Consider the following 15,096-nt stretch of genomic DNA (forward strand, 5'->3'; position numbering starts at 1 on the left):
TTTTTCTCTGGTTTTATAAAGAATTTCGACTGAGGGAGTGTATATTTAAAATGTCAAGCAGACTGCTTGCATAAAAGGACTTGTTGTGTCCCTTTAGAACTATTGTATGTTGTCTCTCATGTCATGACAGAAACAAAGAAAGGTTTCATTTTGGTACATTGCAATAAATAAGAGAGTGATTTTCTAAATTTTCTCCATATAATTCATCTGCAAATATTGATTAATATGTTGAATTAGACTAAAGGGCAAACCTCAAGGTTCAGTGACTCGAACTCGTGACCTCCAAAACACAAAGGAGCTATCTTGACCGATTGCCCCTCTAATATGTTGAATTAGACTGGTTGGAGAAATGTTTCATTGACAAATTGTTAAGCAAGCAAGCAAAATCAAAGATCTAGATCTTCATATATGTATGTAAATGGATTGTCGGTCCCCATGTGCAGAACAACTTGCAGTTGACAGATCTCGTCCATATGAAATTCATGTGGGATCCGATCACGATTTTTAATTACTTAATAACAATAGTAGGGTCTCATCATCTCTTGGTGGTTAGTAGGGAAATCTTGTGTTAGAGTAATGAGATTTTACTAGCCACTTGTTACAAACAAATTCCTCTTAGCTGGAAGTTGCCCTGCTTCTTCTTCATAAACCGTTCTTTGTATACCATAGAAAAAGCCAACCAAAAACATTTTACTGGGAGTAAAACATATGCAATTTGCCCATTAATAACTTCAAAAAGATATATATTTAACCATACATCGACCATTCACTTACTCATCCAATCAACCAAAATCACACTCAATTATCCAAAATCACAATCAAACACAATCGAGTCGAGATGACTGAGAAACGAAGAAGAAGGACAAAAAAAAAAGGCACCCTTAATGAGATTATAAGGCCCAGTCACATTATCGCATTCTTCGTACCGGCTCTAATCACCAATCAGACTGATTAAATTAACGTCACAATATATACACCACCGTACATAATTTAGTCAGAATATAAATACATGAGTGGACTATAAACTCTATATATGGACTCAAAGTCCTACAACAGCTCCGAAGATCTCGCAAAAAGTACTTCCTGCCCCCTTGATCTAACCAAAAATATGGCAGTGATACCAATTGAGAAGCTCATGGCAGCTGGCCAACACTCACCCTAGGCAGTACTCCCTCCCCAGCACCTAGGCGGGGTGAGATTCGACATGTAGGTGAAACAACCACAGGACAACGACATGTAATGCTCAACGCATCTCAATGTTGAACCACACAACTTCGTTGAGCAGCACAACGTAGATATGGGGGAAGATGGGAACATGACTCAGGCTCAGGCTCTTTCAGACAAGTTTGCAGTCAAAACAAACAACACAACTCGACTCCTTAAAATAAAATGTCCAAATAGATAAAGACGCCCACAGAAAGCCAAACTAGCTCGGCCACTCGCTTTCTGATATCTAAATGAATCGGGGCATCTAGATTAGATGAAGAAGATCCATTCATCAATCTACATCAACAGAATTACGAACTCCGAGCAAATAAGCATACATACTCATTCAGAACATCATACCAATAGCAGCTATTGAGGAGGAATATCAACCGACAGATATATATACGGTAGATGATAAACAATAATCAGAAAACAACAAGATCATATTAATAATAAAACTCAATCTTTTCCCAATCCTTAATTGCCATAACTATTATACATTCGAAAGAGTTTTAACAATAATAAAAAAAAAACACCACAAGGAAACACAATAATAATCAATTCTTCTTGTTGTTTTAAAGACCTTGGACGAATTTGAATTCTCTCACTTCTTCAAGCTTCCGCGAATTCCAGGCTTGGGCTTAGCAGGGTCAACGGAAGCGGAAGCATGGAGGTTGGTGACCTTATCTTCTTCAAAGGGTATCTTAGGGTGCCTGGATTCGTGATGAATTTGCATCGTCTTGATATCGGGTGCCGTGACCTTGCAGTGAGGGCACTCGAACTTGGCGTGACCGCCTTTCTCTTTTCCTGTCCTGTCTAAGAGGCCGGCTTTACCTCCGCCTTTGTTGGTGGTCGCTTCGTTAATCTTCGCGGCGATCTCCTTCGCCGTGTGCTTCTTAGGCTTTGCCTTCCCCGTCATGGTTGATTGATTGCCTTCCCCGGCGGCGATCTCCTCCCTCTAGGGTTTCTGTATTTTTATGGTGGGAAATAAATAGAGAGAGAAAAAGATAGATAATAATTGTGCTTTTGTAGGAGAGGGTTAATTATTTATTTATTTATCACTTTGGTCCTTTATCTATTTTTTTCTTTAATTTATTCCTTTAGATGATTGTTAGGTGATAGATTAATCCTTTCCTTTGGTTTCCTTCTCTATCAAATTAGAAAAAAGTAATACTCCTTCCGTCCCAAATTAAATGCTAATTTAGGGGATTTCACACAAACTAATAAAACATATTTTTTAGTTCATTTTCTAATATAATTGTAATTGTGTAAACTTAAAAAACCCTCATGGAAATATGTGGGTGAAGATGGTGAAGTTGGTGAAAGAGAGTGCATGAAGAATATGAGGATGAAAATGGTGAAGGTGGTGATGAGGGTATAATGGAAAAACATAATTATGTTCCTTAAACTTGTCAAAATTTGCATATAATTTGAGACAAAAAATTATATTTATATTAGCATCTAATTTGGGACGGAGGGAGTATGTATGTATAGGTTTTATTGCAGCCAAGCAAAGAAGGTGCTCTGGGTAACATTCATACCATTGCCTTGTGCGACACAAACTCTCTGATGCCTTTCGTAGATATTGGTATCCCGACGAACAACAACGGTAAGCACAACATAGGCTGCCTCTTCTGGCTGCTTGCGAGGATGGTCTTGCAAATGCGAGGCACTATTCATCCTGGCCACAAATGGGATATCATGGCGACAATTACATAATTCCCCTTTCCGAATATTTAATTTCATATATCAATGAATGTGCGAATCCATCATTAAATAATTGTCACAAGAAGAATGAGCGTGGACGGCCACCGAAAACATGGTAAATCCGGCCAACAATCGAAAATACAACTTTTCGAAGTTTTAGACATGAACTTCATCTTTTTCATAAGATGAGAGCCTAAAATGTAAATATATCAAACTATGAGCGGCATATATGTTGAGTCACCACGTGACGTGTATGCCACATGGATGTGACAAAGACGATTTAACGGGATTTTGATGACAGGTCAGCAATTTTCGACGGTAGATATGACTTTGTTAGAAATTTAACGGAACATGTACCACTTGACAAAAAAAAATTTCGAAATACCAACTTGTGAGCTAAAGTCAATATGATGTACCAAAAGTGCAATTATCCGACAAAACAAGCTTTTATCTCCTAAGGTCTTGATTAGACCATACATAAATGGGGTGAGCTGGTTAGACAATCATTTTAAGCTCACCACGAGTGCTACTGCTTTACGCAAATCACAATCACACACTCAAAATTTACTCTTTTTGATAAAGTATCAAACATCATACATAAAGTATCAAACATCATACAGCATGTACCAAAACCAAATCACTACAATAAAGTCATAAATCTGGATTATAAAATAATGAACAGAAAGTCAAATTGAGGAATACCTCCAAATCCTATGTGGCTTTCATTCATTTACTAAAAAGTACATGAATTACAAGACGAAAGTCTTTGAAAAAAAACATGTAAAAAACAACATAGCTTTGAATTCTTCTCATCTGAACTGGGAAGGAGAAAGCTACGTCGACTGGTACACATTTATAGTTAAATCATAAGAATCATCACACTATTTTACATTGTAGTTAAATCAGTGTTCCAAAAGAATAAATCTCGTTAAAAACGTGTGACAAAGCCAAAAATATAGAGTGCAACCGATATTTTGTACAGGTCGGGAGGGAGGGAAGTCAAAATGATCCCTTCTTCACTTTCCCACCTTAATTTGGAGGCTACTCATTCCAACACCCAACTTTTCCACATTTGATTCATTTGTTACACCTTCCTGGGTCCTGAGATTGAGCCATGGGTGTTGCAAGCACTGCTCAGCAGTTGGTCTCTTCTCCGGTGTAAAATCGAAAATAGGAGTAAGAAACTCGGAAAACTCACGAGCATCTGTTTCAGAGAACTTGTATCTATCCCTCAGCAATCGATCAAGTGGCCAAAACTTCAGTCTACGAATCCTCTTCAGATCTCCATGCCTATCAAAGTAATCCTTGGATAGAGATCCACCAATGGCAACCTGTCCATACACGCACGATGAGAATAGGTATCAAAGTGATTACATGATGAAAGTAGAAAAGTAATCTGTGAAAAATAGTCCATATACCTTTCGGGGCATCTTTCCGAGGAGTTCCATCATAAGAGCAAGGTGATCCTGAAACCAAACAGGATTATAACATACACCAGGACAACATATTACAATGTGGTGGAGATATCTAAAGGTTATTTTTTGGGACCGTGGTGCAAGCCATGTTTGTCAAATTCATTCTCCGGATGCAATCAAGCAGCAATGTCTACATCATAATAGGGAAAGAAGAAAGTAAACCAGCTTACCTCATCTTCGCTGTAGCATTGTCCATCTTTTGGAGCAAACAACATGTCGCCCGTTGCAAGCTCAAAGGCTGTGCAAGCAAATGACCACATATCTACAGAGAAGGAATACCCAGACCGAAGTACTACTTCAGGAGCTCTGTATTGTCTTGTCTGTATCTCTTCGGCAAATTGCCTATCGCCCCAGCATGCATTTCCGAAATCCACAACCTTGCATCGCACGTCTATCCCAGCCATCGATCTTTCATCCTTCATAGTTATTCGTCCCATAGATTCTCTTCTTCCTGATATCTTAGCAACAGCTCTTTTCGCCCTCCTCTTCAGCTTCTTCTCAATAATACTCATAGTAGCCCCACCATTTGCGTTTCCCTCAGGCCTTTCAAGAATTGGGGTTAGCCCTGACTTAACAGGATCCTTGGCAGGATCAATGGTGGAGCAGAGAAGAATATTTTCTGGCTTTAAATCCGTGTGAATTATACCAAGCTCTCTATGCAAATAATCCAGGCCTATCAAAACACACTTGCAGATTTCCCTAACTTTATTCAATTCAAGCCCTTTGTAATGATTATACTTGATTAGTCGGAGTAAGCTATCTCCCAGAAATTCGAGAACCATGCACTGATGCTGCCCATTCGGGCCTGTATGCTTAAATTGATCGATCAACCGCACTACACATTTGGTATCCGGAGAGTCCCCCTTAGCAATAGCAGATAGAACTTCAATCTCATGAAGTGCAGCTTGAACAAATTGGGCTGCACTTTTCTGGATTTTAAGAGCTACATAGCTCTGCAAAACCAAACAAAAGCAGCAACAATAATAACATTAAGTAACGAAGCGGCTGCAAATTGCAATACAATCTTAACAAGGTAACCCATAGAGATGTAACTACGAATTCTTTGCTCAAAAAAGCTACATTTCAACAATCCTGATACTACCCACAAATGTAAGCAATCTGATTCGATCAATAAATGAATAAATCCAAAAAAAGGACAAACTTTACAGATGTCGAAATGACAAAAAACTTACGGAAGTTTGAGTGTCGTAAGCGAGCCAAACGGTGGAGAACTGACCCCAACCAAGCTTCCTTTGAGCGATGTAACGGCCACCGTTAAATGGATCGCCGATTCTGACAGCGTGATAACCTCCTTTCCTATAGGAATCGATCCCTTCGTCGTCTTCCTCAGAACCAGAAGATGATGAACAAGACATTTTTCCTTGTTTCCGATTCGATCAAAGCAAGCTCCTAATTGATTGATTAATTAATAGAAAATTGATTTATTTTGTGGGGATGGATCTCTGTGATCAGGTTGTTTGTTGTGTTCCTTTGTTTTCCAACTAATTAACTTAAGTGTAATTAACTGGAGATAATTAGGAGAGAAAGAGAGAGAAGCTAGGAGAGATTAATAATTAATTTTAGTGGCATTGGAGAGAAGAGAGAAAGATACAAAATACAAATGGTTTCTCCACCTTTTTCTCTTCTTCTCTTTTACTTTTGTTTTGCAAGCTTGCTTGTGTGTGTAATTTAACCGGCGGGCCCACCATACCCCAACTTTATATTTTCCCAAAGTAATAGTATTAGTATTTTTTTTTGATAAACAATTAATAATATTAGTAGTAAATTAATCATTCTTAATGAAAATTACGACCGACCTTTTAAAAAATTAAGTATACATATTTGTAATATGGAGTGGTTAAACTTTTTTTCTCTTTTTTAGGATAATTAATATGGAGTGGTTAGACCTTTTTTTTTTTAGAATAATTAATATGGAGTAATGTTTTCTTAGGTAATGTTTTTTTTTTCCAAATATAAATCTACCCACTATTGTTCCCAACGCCTTCACGTGTTTGTATTTTATTGGAATTTGGACACCAATGTCTCCATTCAACCGAACGGTGTTTGCAAGAGTCCTTTTTGTGATGAAAATTTTCATTATAAAGTATAGAGTAGGTTTTAGATGATAATTTTCTAATATCGTAGATCGATATGCATATCATGATATGTATGTATTTTAAAAATTATGTTCAATTGTTAAAAATGAGATGTTAATTATATATACACATTCTTTAAAAAAAAAAAAAATTATATATACACATATGATAAATCGTGATTCACATTTATAAAAGTAGGAAATTTTTCTATGAAAAGTTTTTTAATCGGAAGAACAGAAGCGATAAAAACATCAAAAATTTATGAACGACACAGCTGCTTGTTTATGGATTGAAATGTATTCTATCCCATATCAGGAATTGAAATGCTTCGAATGTATATTAGCTAGGATTTCATAAGGTGATGGTTTTGTATTTCTAATTTCTATCTTTGTCCATAAATTGGTCTATGAAATATTACTTCATCTAGCTATTCCGATGTTTACTGCTTCGATTCTACTCTTTCCATATATCTGTCAAGCCTCGATTAAACAGAATCATGATCACACAAGTCACGATATAAGTGCCAACACAAAATATGAGGGTCAAAATGGCCGGAATTCAGAAGTACAAGGGGAGAAAAGTATATTACACAGACATTTTACACCCAATAGAAATCCGCACGACTGCAGTCTGCAAATGAGTACTAAACGATGCCGTTTGATCGATAACGCAGCATAATAAATCCACGTGGCCGATTATTTTGTATCGTTGCAAAAGGAAAAAAAAAAAGAGTTACTATGGATTGAGGAAAATTTTCGAAGGAGAAGAAGAGGATCGATCAAATCGAAGATCGAGTGTAGAAGAAGAGAAAATGGCTAATCAAGGGACGGATCTGTTCGATGCTTATTTCAGGAGAGCCGATTTGGACGGAGATGGTCAGATCAGTGGAGCTGAAGCCGTCGCCTTCTTCCAAGCTTCTAATTTGCCTAAAAACGTCCTTGCTCAGGTTCGTTTGAATCTTGCCCTTTCATTTTTCTCTCTCTCTCAGATTAGTTCTAAGCTTGTCGTTCTAGTTGCGGATTCAGTTTTCGTGTTAATGTGTGTTTTGAGGAAGGATTAGGTGAGTTTAGGATTCATCATGTATGTGATTGTATTATGATATGTATCAGGTATGGATGCATGCTGATCAGAGGAAGTTGGGTTTCTTAGGTAGAGCTGAATTTTATAATGCTCTGAAACTTGTGACCGTTGCCCAATCTAAGAGAGAACTTACCCCAGATATAGTGAAAGCAGCATTATACGGTCCTGCATCGTCTAGAATTCCTCCTCCCCAGATAAACCTTGCAGCAGCTCCTTCTCCTGCTCCTCCTCAGCCTAGAGCAGTTGTAGGACAACCAGCTCAACAAAATGTCGGAATCAGACCACAACAAGGTCAAGGTCAATTCTTCCCATCTCAGCAAAACCAATTTACTAGACCTCCCCAAGGCATGCCTCCCAGTAATACTCCCTTGCCGCAACAGAATCAAGTTCCTGGCGGAGCCAGTTTCATGGCTACTCCTCGTCCTCCGACCGCGGCGAATGCGACAACTGATTGGCTTTCTGCTAGTTCACAATCACCTAACAGAGGAGTTGCTCCACCATCGATACAAGATGGATTTGCACTGACGGCATCCGGTTTGACTCCCTCTGTTCAACCCAGACCATCAGCAACCACTGCATTGACAGCATCTGGTTTAACTCCCTCTGTTCAACCCATACCACCAACCACCACACAGACACCCGCCACTGCTCCGAAGCCCCAAGATCCTTTTGTGATTGCTAGTCAGGCTGGATCTCAGGATTCAAAAGCTTTGGTTGTTTCAGGAAATGGGTTTCCCTCAGATTCACTTTTTGGAGACGTCTTTTCTGCAACTTCAGCTCAGCCAAAACCAAGTATTCCTGCAGCAACCTCTCCTGCAGGTAGTTTACCTGTATCAACAGCAATTGTTCCAGCAACTTCTGGTTCTCAAGCTTCAACCAAGCCAACTCCCCTTGAATCTTCACAGAACACATTTTCTCAGAAATTGGGTGCTTTGTACCAGCAAGGTCAACAGACAGGGAATCAAACCCAGAGGGTTGCAGCTCCAAGTTCTACTGCTTTAATGCCAACCGGGCTTCCTGTAGTAGCTGGGAATTTGGCTTCAAATCAGCCTCCTTCTCCTGCTGTTTCGGGGCATTTGGCTTCTAATCAGTCTCCTCCTATAGTATCTGCAAATCCAGCTCCTAGTCTGCCTACTCAACCACAGCATCCGTGGCCAAAGATGACTCAATCTGACATTCAGAAGTATAACAAGGTGTTTGTGCAAGTAGATACTGACAGAGATGGAAAAATTACTGGCGAACAGGCACGCAACTTGTTCTTAAGTTGGAGACTTCCAAGAGGTAGATTTAAATTCTATTCCAGCTTCTCTTTTTTTTTTCCCCTTCTTTTTTCTCTCTCATTGATGTTCAGACTTTATGTGCAACTGAAGAAAATACTGTGTATAACTGTACAAGTTTCAATTGACACTATCATTCATATTTTTCTCAGAGGTCTTAAAGCGGGTTTGGGATTTATCTGATCAAGATAATGATAGCATGCTTTCGTCGAGAGAATTCTGTACCGCTCTATATTTGATGGAGCGATTCAGGGAAGGTCGCCCTCTTCCTGCAACTCTTCCAGGCAATATCTTTCCCGATCAAACTTTGCCCCCTGCACCACATCAGTCAACAGCTCCTCATGGCCGTGGGACTTGGGCACCTACTTATGGTATGGGGTATTTATTATCCATATTACTTTCTTTTGCTTTATTTACCAGTGTTAAGTGATATGACTAACATAAAACTTGTATAGGAACACAACAATTACCTCCGCAAGTTGCTACTGGTGCACGTCCTGTTTCACATGCAGCCGCAAGGAAGCCGCCAAGACCACAAGGTCCACTACCTGTTTCTCATACTGATGCACCTGCTCCTCCGACTCAACAAAAGCCCAAAGTTCCAGTGCTGGAAAAGCATCTTGTAGATCAATTAAGCAAAGAAGAACAAGATTCGTTGAACTCCAGATTCCAAGATGCAACGACGGCAGATAAAAAGGTACTTATCTTCTGTGTACTTATAGACATGTAATGTATTGTGCTTTATCTGCATCTTTGATTAAGTTGTTTTGGTTTCTAGTTGCTTCCTTTGTATTTTAGTAAGTACTGGGATTAGAAATATGCTGGTCCAATTCAATTCAGACTTCCGTTCTTGTTCGTAGCCTGTATGAAACAACTTCCTTTCATTTTGGAAGGTTAAAGATGAATGGAATTTTTTATTGTTCGCATTATTTGTTAGTTAAATTTGCTTTCCAATGATTATTTACCCACCGTCACTTTTAGTATGCACAATGTAAAATGGACATTGCATGGTTTCCTATGTGGCTGGGTAATGGATATGATCCTTCTTGTTGAGTACATTTTTGCTTCATGAGTATTCCATCAATACAATAAGTTTGGTCCAACTTATTCTTTTGACACTTTCCTCGTATTTGTCTGTAGGTAGAAGAATTGGAAAAGGAGATTGTAACTGCCAGAGAGAAGATTCAATTCTATCATACCAAGATGCAAGAACTTGTGAGTGTTCTTTAGTATTTCAACTTTCTAGTTAATGTTTGGATTCATATCATTATTCGGTTGTGTGTAGCAGTCAAAGCTGATCTTTTACTTTATTGCTTAGAGATCTCTTTCTTCAGCTTTTTTAATTGTTTCTATTATATCTAAGTTTCTGGTTTTGTTTCATGTCAGATTTTATATAAAAGCAGATGTGACAACCGCTTAAATGAGATTACAGAAAGGGTATCTGGCGATAAGCGTGAGGTATTTACTTGGACCTTATGCATTAGCTGTATTCTTTGAGTTTCCATTTGTTACCCATAGAATTGACTTGGGAACTTTTTTAACTTAGGTCGAGTTATTGGCAAAGAAGTATGAAGAGAAGTACAAGCAAAGTGGCGATGTGGCGTCCAAACTAACCCTGGAAGAAGCCACATTTCGTGATATTCAGGTCTGTTGAGTTTTTCCTCTGGTTGATTGATGTCAGTTTCTCCTGGACTTATATTTTGCCATGCAAGATACTGGAGTACTCTATTCTCATTGACTGGCATGGCATTGAACCATTTGCAGGAGAAAAAAATGGAGCTATATCAGGCAATTGTCAAGATGGATCAAGGGGATACTACTGATGGTGCTCTCAAGGTACATAGTCCATTGAGACAGCTTATGTAACCTTCTCTTAGAATATTTGAAATTTGTTTCTAAGCTCTCCTTCTTTTTCTTTTTTGGCTTTTTTAGGAACGTGTTGACCTTATCCAATCAGGTCTCGAGGAACTAGTGAAATCTCTGAATGAACGATGCAAACAATATGGATTGCGTGCTAAACCAACTACATTGTTGGAGCTTCCATTTGGTATGCCATTGCCTTATAAACCCCTTTGACCTATTTGTATGAAGTAACCGCTCATTCATTTATGTGATCATCTCATCTTGTCCTATGAGCTACTAATTCCTCTAAATGTGAAAAATCATTTTTCTATTATAAAAAAATTAATATTCCAAAGAAATTCACGGGTAACACTTCTCTCTTGTTTTGTGTTTATCAAGGCTGGCAACCTGGAATCCAAGAAGGTGCAGCAGATTGGGATGAAAACTGGGACAAATTTGATGATGAAGGTATGTTAATTAAGTAAACATTTTACCTTAAAATTTTCAAGGCAATTCCATGCACTTACGGTTGACTGTAGCTGCTGTACACGTGTTGCTTTGTTATGCTCTGGAACTGCCTTGTGATTCTGACATTTTTTCCTCTCCTTTTCCAATTTCAGGATATACAATTGTTAAAGAACTAACTCTAGATGTGGAGAATGTCATAGCCCCTCCAAAAACTAAATCTTCACCTACCTCGAAAGAAACAAGCGCCCCTAAGGATGATGCTACTGTTTCTTCATCAGATGCGGATGTCAAGTCAGGGAAGGCTTCAAGTGCGGTTGAAAAGGCCTCAGAGAAGGAAAAATCGTCAAACACAGATGAAAGAAATCCCGAGAATGAATCCGCCACTGACCAAAGCAAAGATGGCTTGGTAAAAACTCCTCCTGAGAGTCCAGCTGGAAGGAGTCCAGCCGGAAGGGATGCTGGTGAAAGCCATTCTCCTCAGTTCGGAGGTGTCACCTTTGACGGCTCACCTCATTCTAAGGATAGCAAGAGGTCTGAAATTTCCATTATGTTTTCATAGTACTGTTGTCCGATCCTTGACCCAATTTAATCTGTAATTTATACCCCATTTGTTTGATTTTACATCTGCAGTGGTGCTGGATCTCTGTTCTCTGGTGATAGAGGTTTTGATGAACCTAGCTGGGGCACATTCGACACTAGTTATGATACGGACTCTGTCGCTGGCTTTGATACTGCTAGTGCCAAGGTATCTGAAGAATTTTTTTCTTTTTTACGTTGTATTGGGAACATCACTTGTTTGAGCACTACTTTAATAATGTATCAAGCTTTCATTTATTGCTGTCAACTGTTATACTCTTGAAGGGCAATGAAGGCTTATTATTCGATCCTGAGGACTTCCCATTAAAGCCAATTAGAACAGAGATTCCCAGGGCAGAGAACGCGTTCCAAGGAAAGACCCCTGCTTACAGAAGTTCTGTGTTTGCTGATTCTGTTCCAAGTACGCCTGCTTACAATTTTGGCTACTCTCCGCCGAAGTTTAGTGGAGGTGCAGAGAACAAGTCATTTGACAGCTTCTCCAGATTTGATTCGTTTAACATGAGTGAAAGTGGATTCGCTCAATCACCTCGAAATTCTCTCTCTAGATTTGATTCTTTCCGAAGCACTGCCGATTCTGATGCAAATTATGGATTGCCAAGCCTCGATTCACTCAACCCACATGACAGTGGGTTCTTTCAGACTTCACAGAGTTCCCTGGCGAGGTTTGATTCAGTCCGCACTCCAAGAGAATCCGATCAGAATTATGGGTTCAATTCCCAATCAAGATTTGACTCACTCCAAACCCCGAGAGACTCTGATAATGGTCGTGGATTTGATTCCTTTTCGAGGTTCGACTCCCTCCAAACCCCGAGAGAATCTGACAACAGTCGTGGATTTGATTCCTTTTCAAGGTTTGATTCACTCCAAACCCCGAGAGAATCTGACAACAGTCGCGGATTTGATTCCTTTTCGAGGTTTGATTCATTCCGCAGCACTACTAATGAAACTAACCATGGAAATCGGTTTGGGTCATTTGATGATTCAGATCCATTTGGGTCAACTGGACCATTTAGGACATCATTTGACAGTCAAACTCCGAGGGGCACTGATAATTGGAACACACCCTCATTTGATTCTCAAACTCCAAGGAAGAGCACGGATGATTGGAATCCTCCCTCATTCGACTCTCAAACTCCAAGGAAGGGCGTTGACGATTGGCATTCATCATTCGACTCCCAAACTCCTAAGAAGGGAACTGATAACTGGAATGCATTTTAGCACCAAAGAAGATTCTACGAGTCAAGAATTTACAAACCCTCATTTTGAAAAGAGTAAGCTTGCGAGCGGCCCTGGTTTCTCTCCCATCAATTTATACTACCTGAGAGCGTCTGAACTGAGTGTAGCTGTGTAATATTTTGAATTTTTTGATATTGAGATTGCTTGGTTCCATTTTTCTTGTGTTGTTTTTGTAGTATCATTTACGTTTTCTTTTATATTTCATTTGTATTCTTTCATCTGGACAGCCAGATTTATATATTATTTTTCTTATAAACAACAAACCTTTGGTGGTGACGATGAATATTTGGGATGGAAATAAAATTCAACTTTGTTTTGTTGCTACTTTTAACTGATCGTAGTCACATTGATAAATGATAATGCTTATGCTTACTAGCCAAGCATGCTAATACTCTTCGTTACCGATGAAGGGAGGAATGTAAATCACCCATCTCATTTCGTATAATAAAGGATGTATTTTATTGCATTTCAGCTACATGATGGAGGGAGGAGTGCAAATCACCTATCTCATTTCGTTTTAGTTTAGCTAACGAATGAACGAGGTGATTACACTCTCTCCCTTTGTAAAAACGAAATTACAATCCATACAAGTATAGGCTAAGCTCCTACTTGTATCTAACTAGGCATGACTAGACAAAAAAACTGTAATTCCCATCCTAGATTAAATCTAAAAGCTGCTGTGAGTCGGTTTCGAAAATTGCATGCTGGAAATCTAGCTTTATGCTAATTGCATTCCCATAGCCAGTGCCCTGGCCTCAGTGAGCAGAATGTCTGGCTCACCGGAAACAAAAAAGGGAGAGACTGCAAAGAGGAGTGCCCAGATGGTCCCTTATGACGACCCCAACGCCAATTTTGCCAAGCTTGCTGATCTATGTAACGAAATTTAAAGCTTCTTGATGCAAACATGCTAAAAGCTCAAGCTTCCAGTGTAAATCACACTGAATAAAATCAAAATGAAAATAATATCGTCAAACCAAATCAGAACATTAAACGCAACCCCCGGTGCGCAGCTTTGGGGGTATGGGGAGGGTGCGTTGTAGTACGCAGCCTTCCCCAACATTAACCGGTTGCACCAAGGCTCGCCGTCAAATCAAATCAGAACGTGACATAAAATAATCTCAAATTTCCATAATGTAAATAGACTAGAAGAAGAAATCTTGCACAACCAAAATTCTTTATTGGCATACATTTTCATATCAAACTGCAACTCGAGTTCAAATTTTACCCATTACAGAAGAAGAAAACAAGTTAAAACTCTATTCCAATTCCTTGACAACCTTGATTCCCATAGAATTAGCAGTACCAATAACAGACTTACTGATACTCTCCAAAGACATGTATTGACAATAAGGATCAGATTGCTTAACCTTTGCAATCTCATAAACGTGTTTCAATGTCACCGTCGACGCCACCACATGTCCAGCTCGGCCACTTCCGAAATCGATCCCCGCCGCCTTTTTAAGGTACCACGAAACTTTCGGAGACTTAACGGTGAACTCGAACGTGCTGTCTTTATACGCCGTTATCATGACGGACATTGGCGTCTCCGCCTTGTACTTTTGAGTGCGTGCATTGAAGTCCTTGCAGAAAGCCATCAGATTCAAACGGTATTGACCTAAAGCGGGACCTACTGGAGGAGCTGGTTTAGCACCGCCGGCTGGCACCATTAGCCTGATCGTCGCCGCCACTGGTCGCCGTGTCAGGATCTCTTTGAGAGTCGCCATTATAGCTTTAGCTGAAAGACTGGGGTATTAGTAAATTCACGCTAGTTTTTGGTGCATACACGCCAAAAACCAGTTTATGACTATTTTGTCCTTGTGTTTGTGTGCGGCTGCTAATTAATAAGCAGATATTGATCGTCCTCTTCATCACCTCCGCCATTAGCTGCCGCCAATCTTGTTGTTGTTACATACTCCGACCACCGTCTCATCATATCTCTCCGTCCGAATCTCAACTCACCACCCCCTCTCTTCACCAGTTTGACGAACACCCAAACTCCAATCGTGACTTCCTCCTCTCAAATCGCCTCCACTTCCGCCACCTAAAGAAACCCCAACTCGCCCTCATCATCTTCCAATCGACCATTTCCATCATTTTCCTCTCAAATCCTAA

General features: G+C 39.5%; 4 protein-coding genes across 4 annotated transcripts; 1 reads left to right on the forward strand and 3 right to left on the reverse strand.

Moving 5' to 3' along the window:
- Positions 1-1,810: 1,810 nt before the first annotated feature.
- Positions 1,811-2,125, reverse strand: LOC139884253 (protein METHYLENE BLUE SENSITIVITY 1-like). Its single transcript, XM_071868311.1, has one exon. It carries the CDS (start codon positions 2,123-2,125, stop codon positions 1,811-1,813), a length of 315 nt encoding a protein of 104 aa, XP_071724412.1.
- Positions 2,126-3,929: 1,804 nt separating this feature from the next.
- LOC139884266 (uncharacterized) lies at positions 3,930-5,764 on the reverse strand. The gene is made up of 4 exons (XM_071868321.1): positions 5,582-5,764; positions 4,559-5,341; positions 4,332-4,379; positions 3,930-4,244 (listed from the first exon to the last, which is right to left on the reverse strand). Exons 1-4 carry the CDS (start codon positions 5,762-5,764, stop codon positions 3,930-3,932), a joined length of 1,329 nt encoding a protein of 442 aa, XP_071724422.1.
- Positions 5,765-7,031: 1,267 nt separating this feature from the next.
- On the forward strand, positions 7,032-12,966 carry LOC139884259 (uncharacterized). Its single transcript, XM_071868316.1, has 17 exons — positions 7,032-7,064; positions 7,158-7,430; positions 7,594-8,139; positions 8,200-8,628; positions 8,710-8,845; positions 8,994-9,212; positions 9,297-9,538; positions 9,982-10,056; positions 10,228-10,299; positions 10,388-10,486; positions 10,606-10,677; positions 10,774-10,888; positions 11,083-11,151; positions 11,304-11,416; positions 11,483-11,682; positions 11,782-11,896; positions 12,013-12,966. The coding sequence occupies exons 1-17, from the start codon at positions 7,032-7,034 to the stop codon at positions 12,964-12,966; spliced, it is 3,762 nt and encodes a 1,253-aa protein (XP_071724417.1).
- Positions 12,967-14,240: 1,274 nt separating this feature from the next.
- Positions 14,241-14,708, reverse strand: LOC139884255 (uncharacterized). The gene has a single exon (XM_071868312.1). It carries the CDS (start codon positions 14,706-14,708, stop codon positions 14,241-14,243), a length of 468 nt encoding a protein of 155 aa, XP_071724413.1.
- Between the last annotated feature and the right edge of the window lie 388 nt (positions 14,709-15,096).

Source organism: Rutidosis leptorrhynchoides, unplaced genomic scaffold, assembly GCF_046630445.1.
Source record: "Rutidosis leptorrhynchoides isolate AG116_Rl617_1_P2 unplaced genomic scaffold, CSIRO_AGI_Rlap_v1 contig526, whole genome shotgun sequence".
NCBI lineage: Eukaryota > Viridiplantae > Streptophyta > Magnoliopsida > Asterales > Asteraceae > Rutidosis > Rutidosis leptorrhynchoides.

Excerpts from the sequence above, each read along its gene's own strand:
- LOC139884255 (XM_071868312.1), bottom strand. The coding sequence starts at position 14,708 with ATGGCGACTCTCAAAGAGATCCTGACACGGCGACCAGTGGCGGCGACG.
- LOC139884266 (XM_071868321.1), bottom strand. The coding sequence starts at position 5,764 with ATGTCTTGTTCATCATCTTCTGGTTCTGAGGAAGACGACGAAGGGATC. Across the intron at positions 5,342-5,581 it reads CTTACGACACTCAAACTTCC|AGCTATGTAGCTCTTAAAAT; the intron begins GTAAGTTTTTTG and ends TTGGTTTTGCAG. Across the intron at positions 4,245-4,331 it reads TCGGAAAGATGCCCCGAAAG|GTTGCCATTGGTGGATCTCT; the intron begins GTATATGGACTA and ends GTGTATGGACAG.
- LOC139884253 (XM_071868311.1), bottom strand. The coding sequence starts at position 2,125 with ATGACGGGGAAGGCAAAGCCTAAGAAGCACACGGCGAAGGAGATCGCC.
- LOC139884259 (XM_071868316.1), top strand. The coding sequence starts at position 7,032 with ATGGCCGGAATTCAGAAGTACAAGGGGAGAAAA. Across the intron at positions 9,213-9,296 it reads GACTTGGGCACCTACTTATG|GAACACAACAATTACCTCCG; the intron begins GTATGGGGTATT and ends AAACTTGTATAG. Across the intron at positions 11,152-11,303 it reads GGACAAATTTGATGATGAAG|GATATACAATTGTTAAAGAA; the intron begins GTATGTTAATTA and ends TTCCAATTTCAG.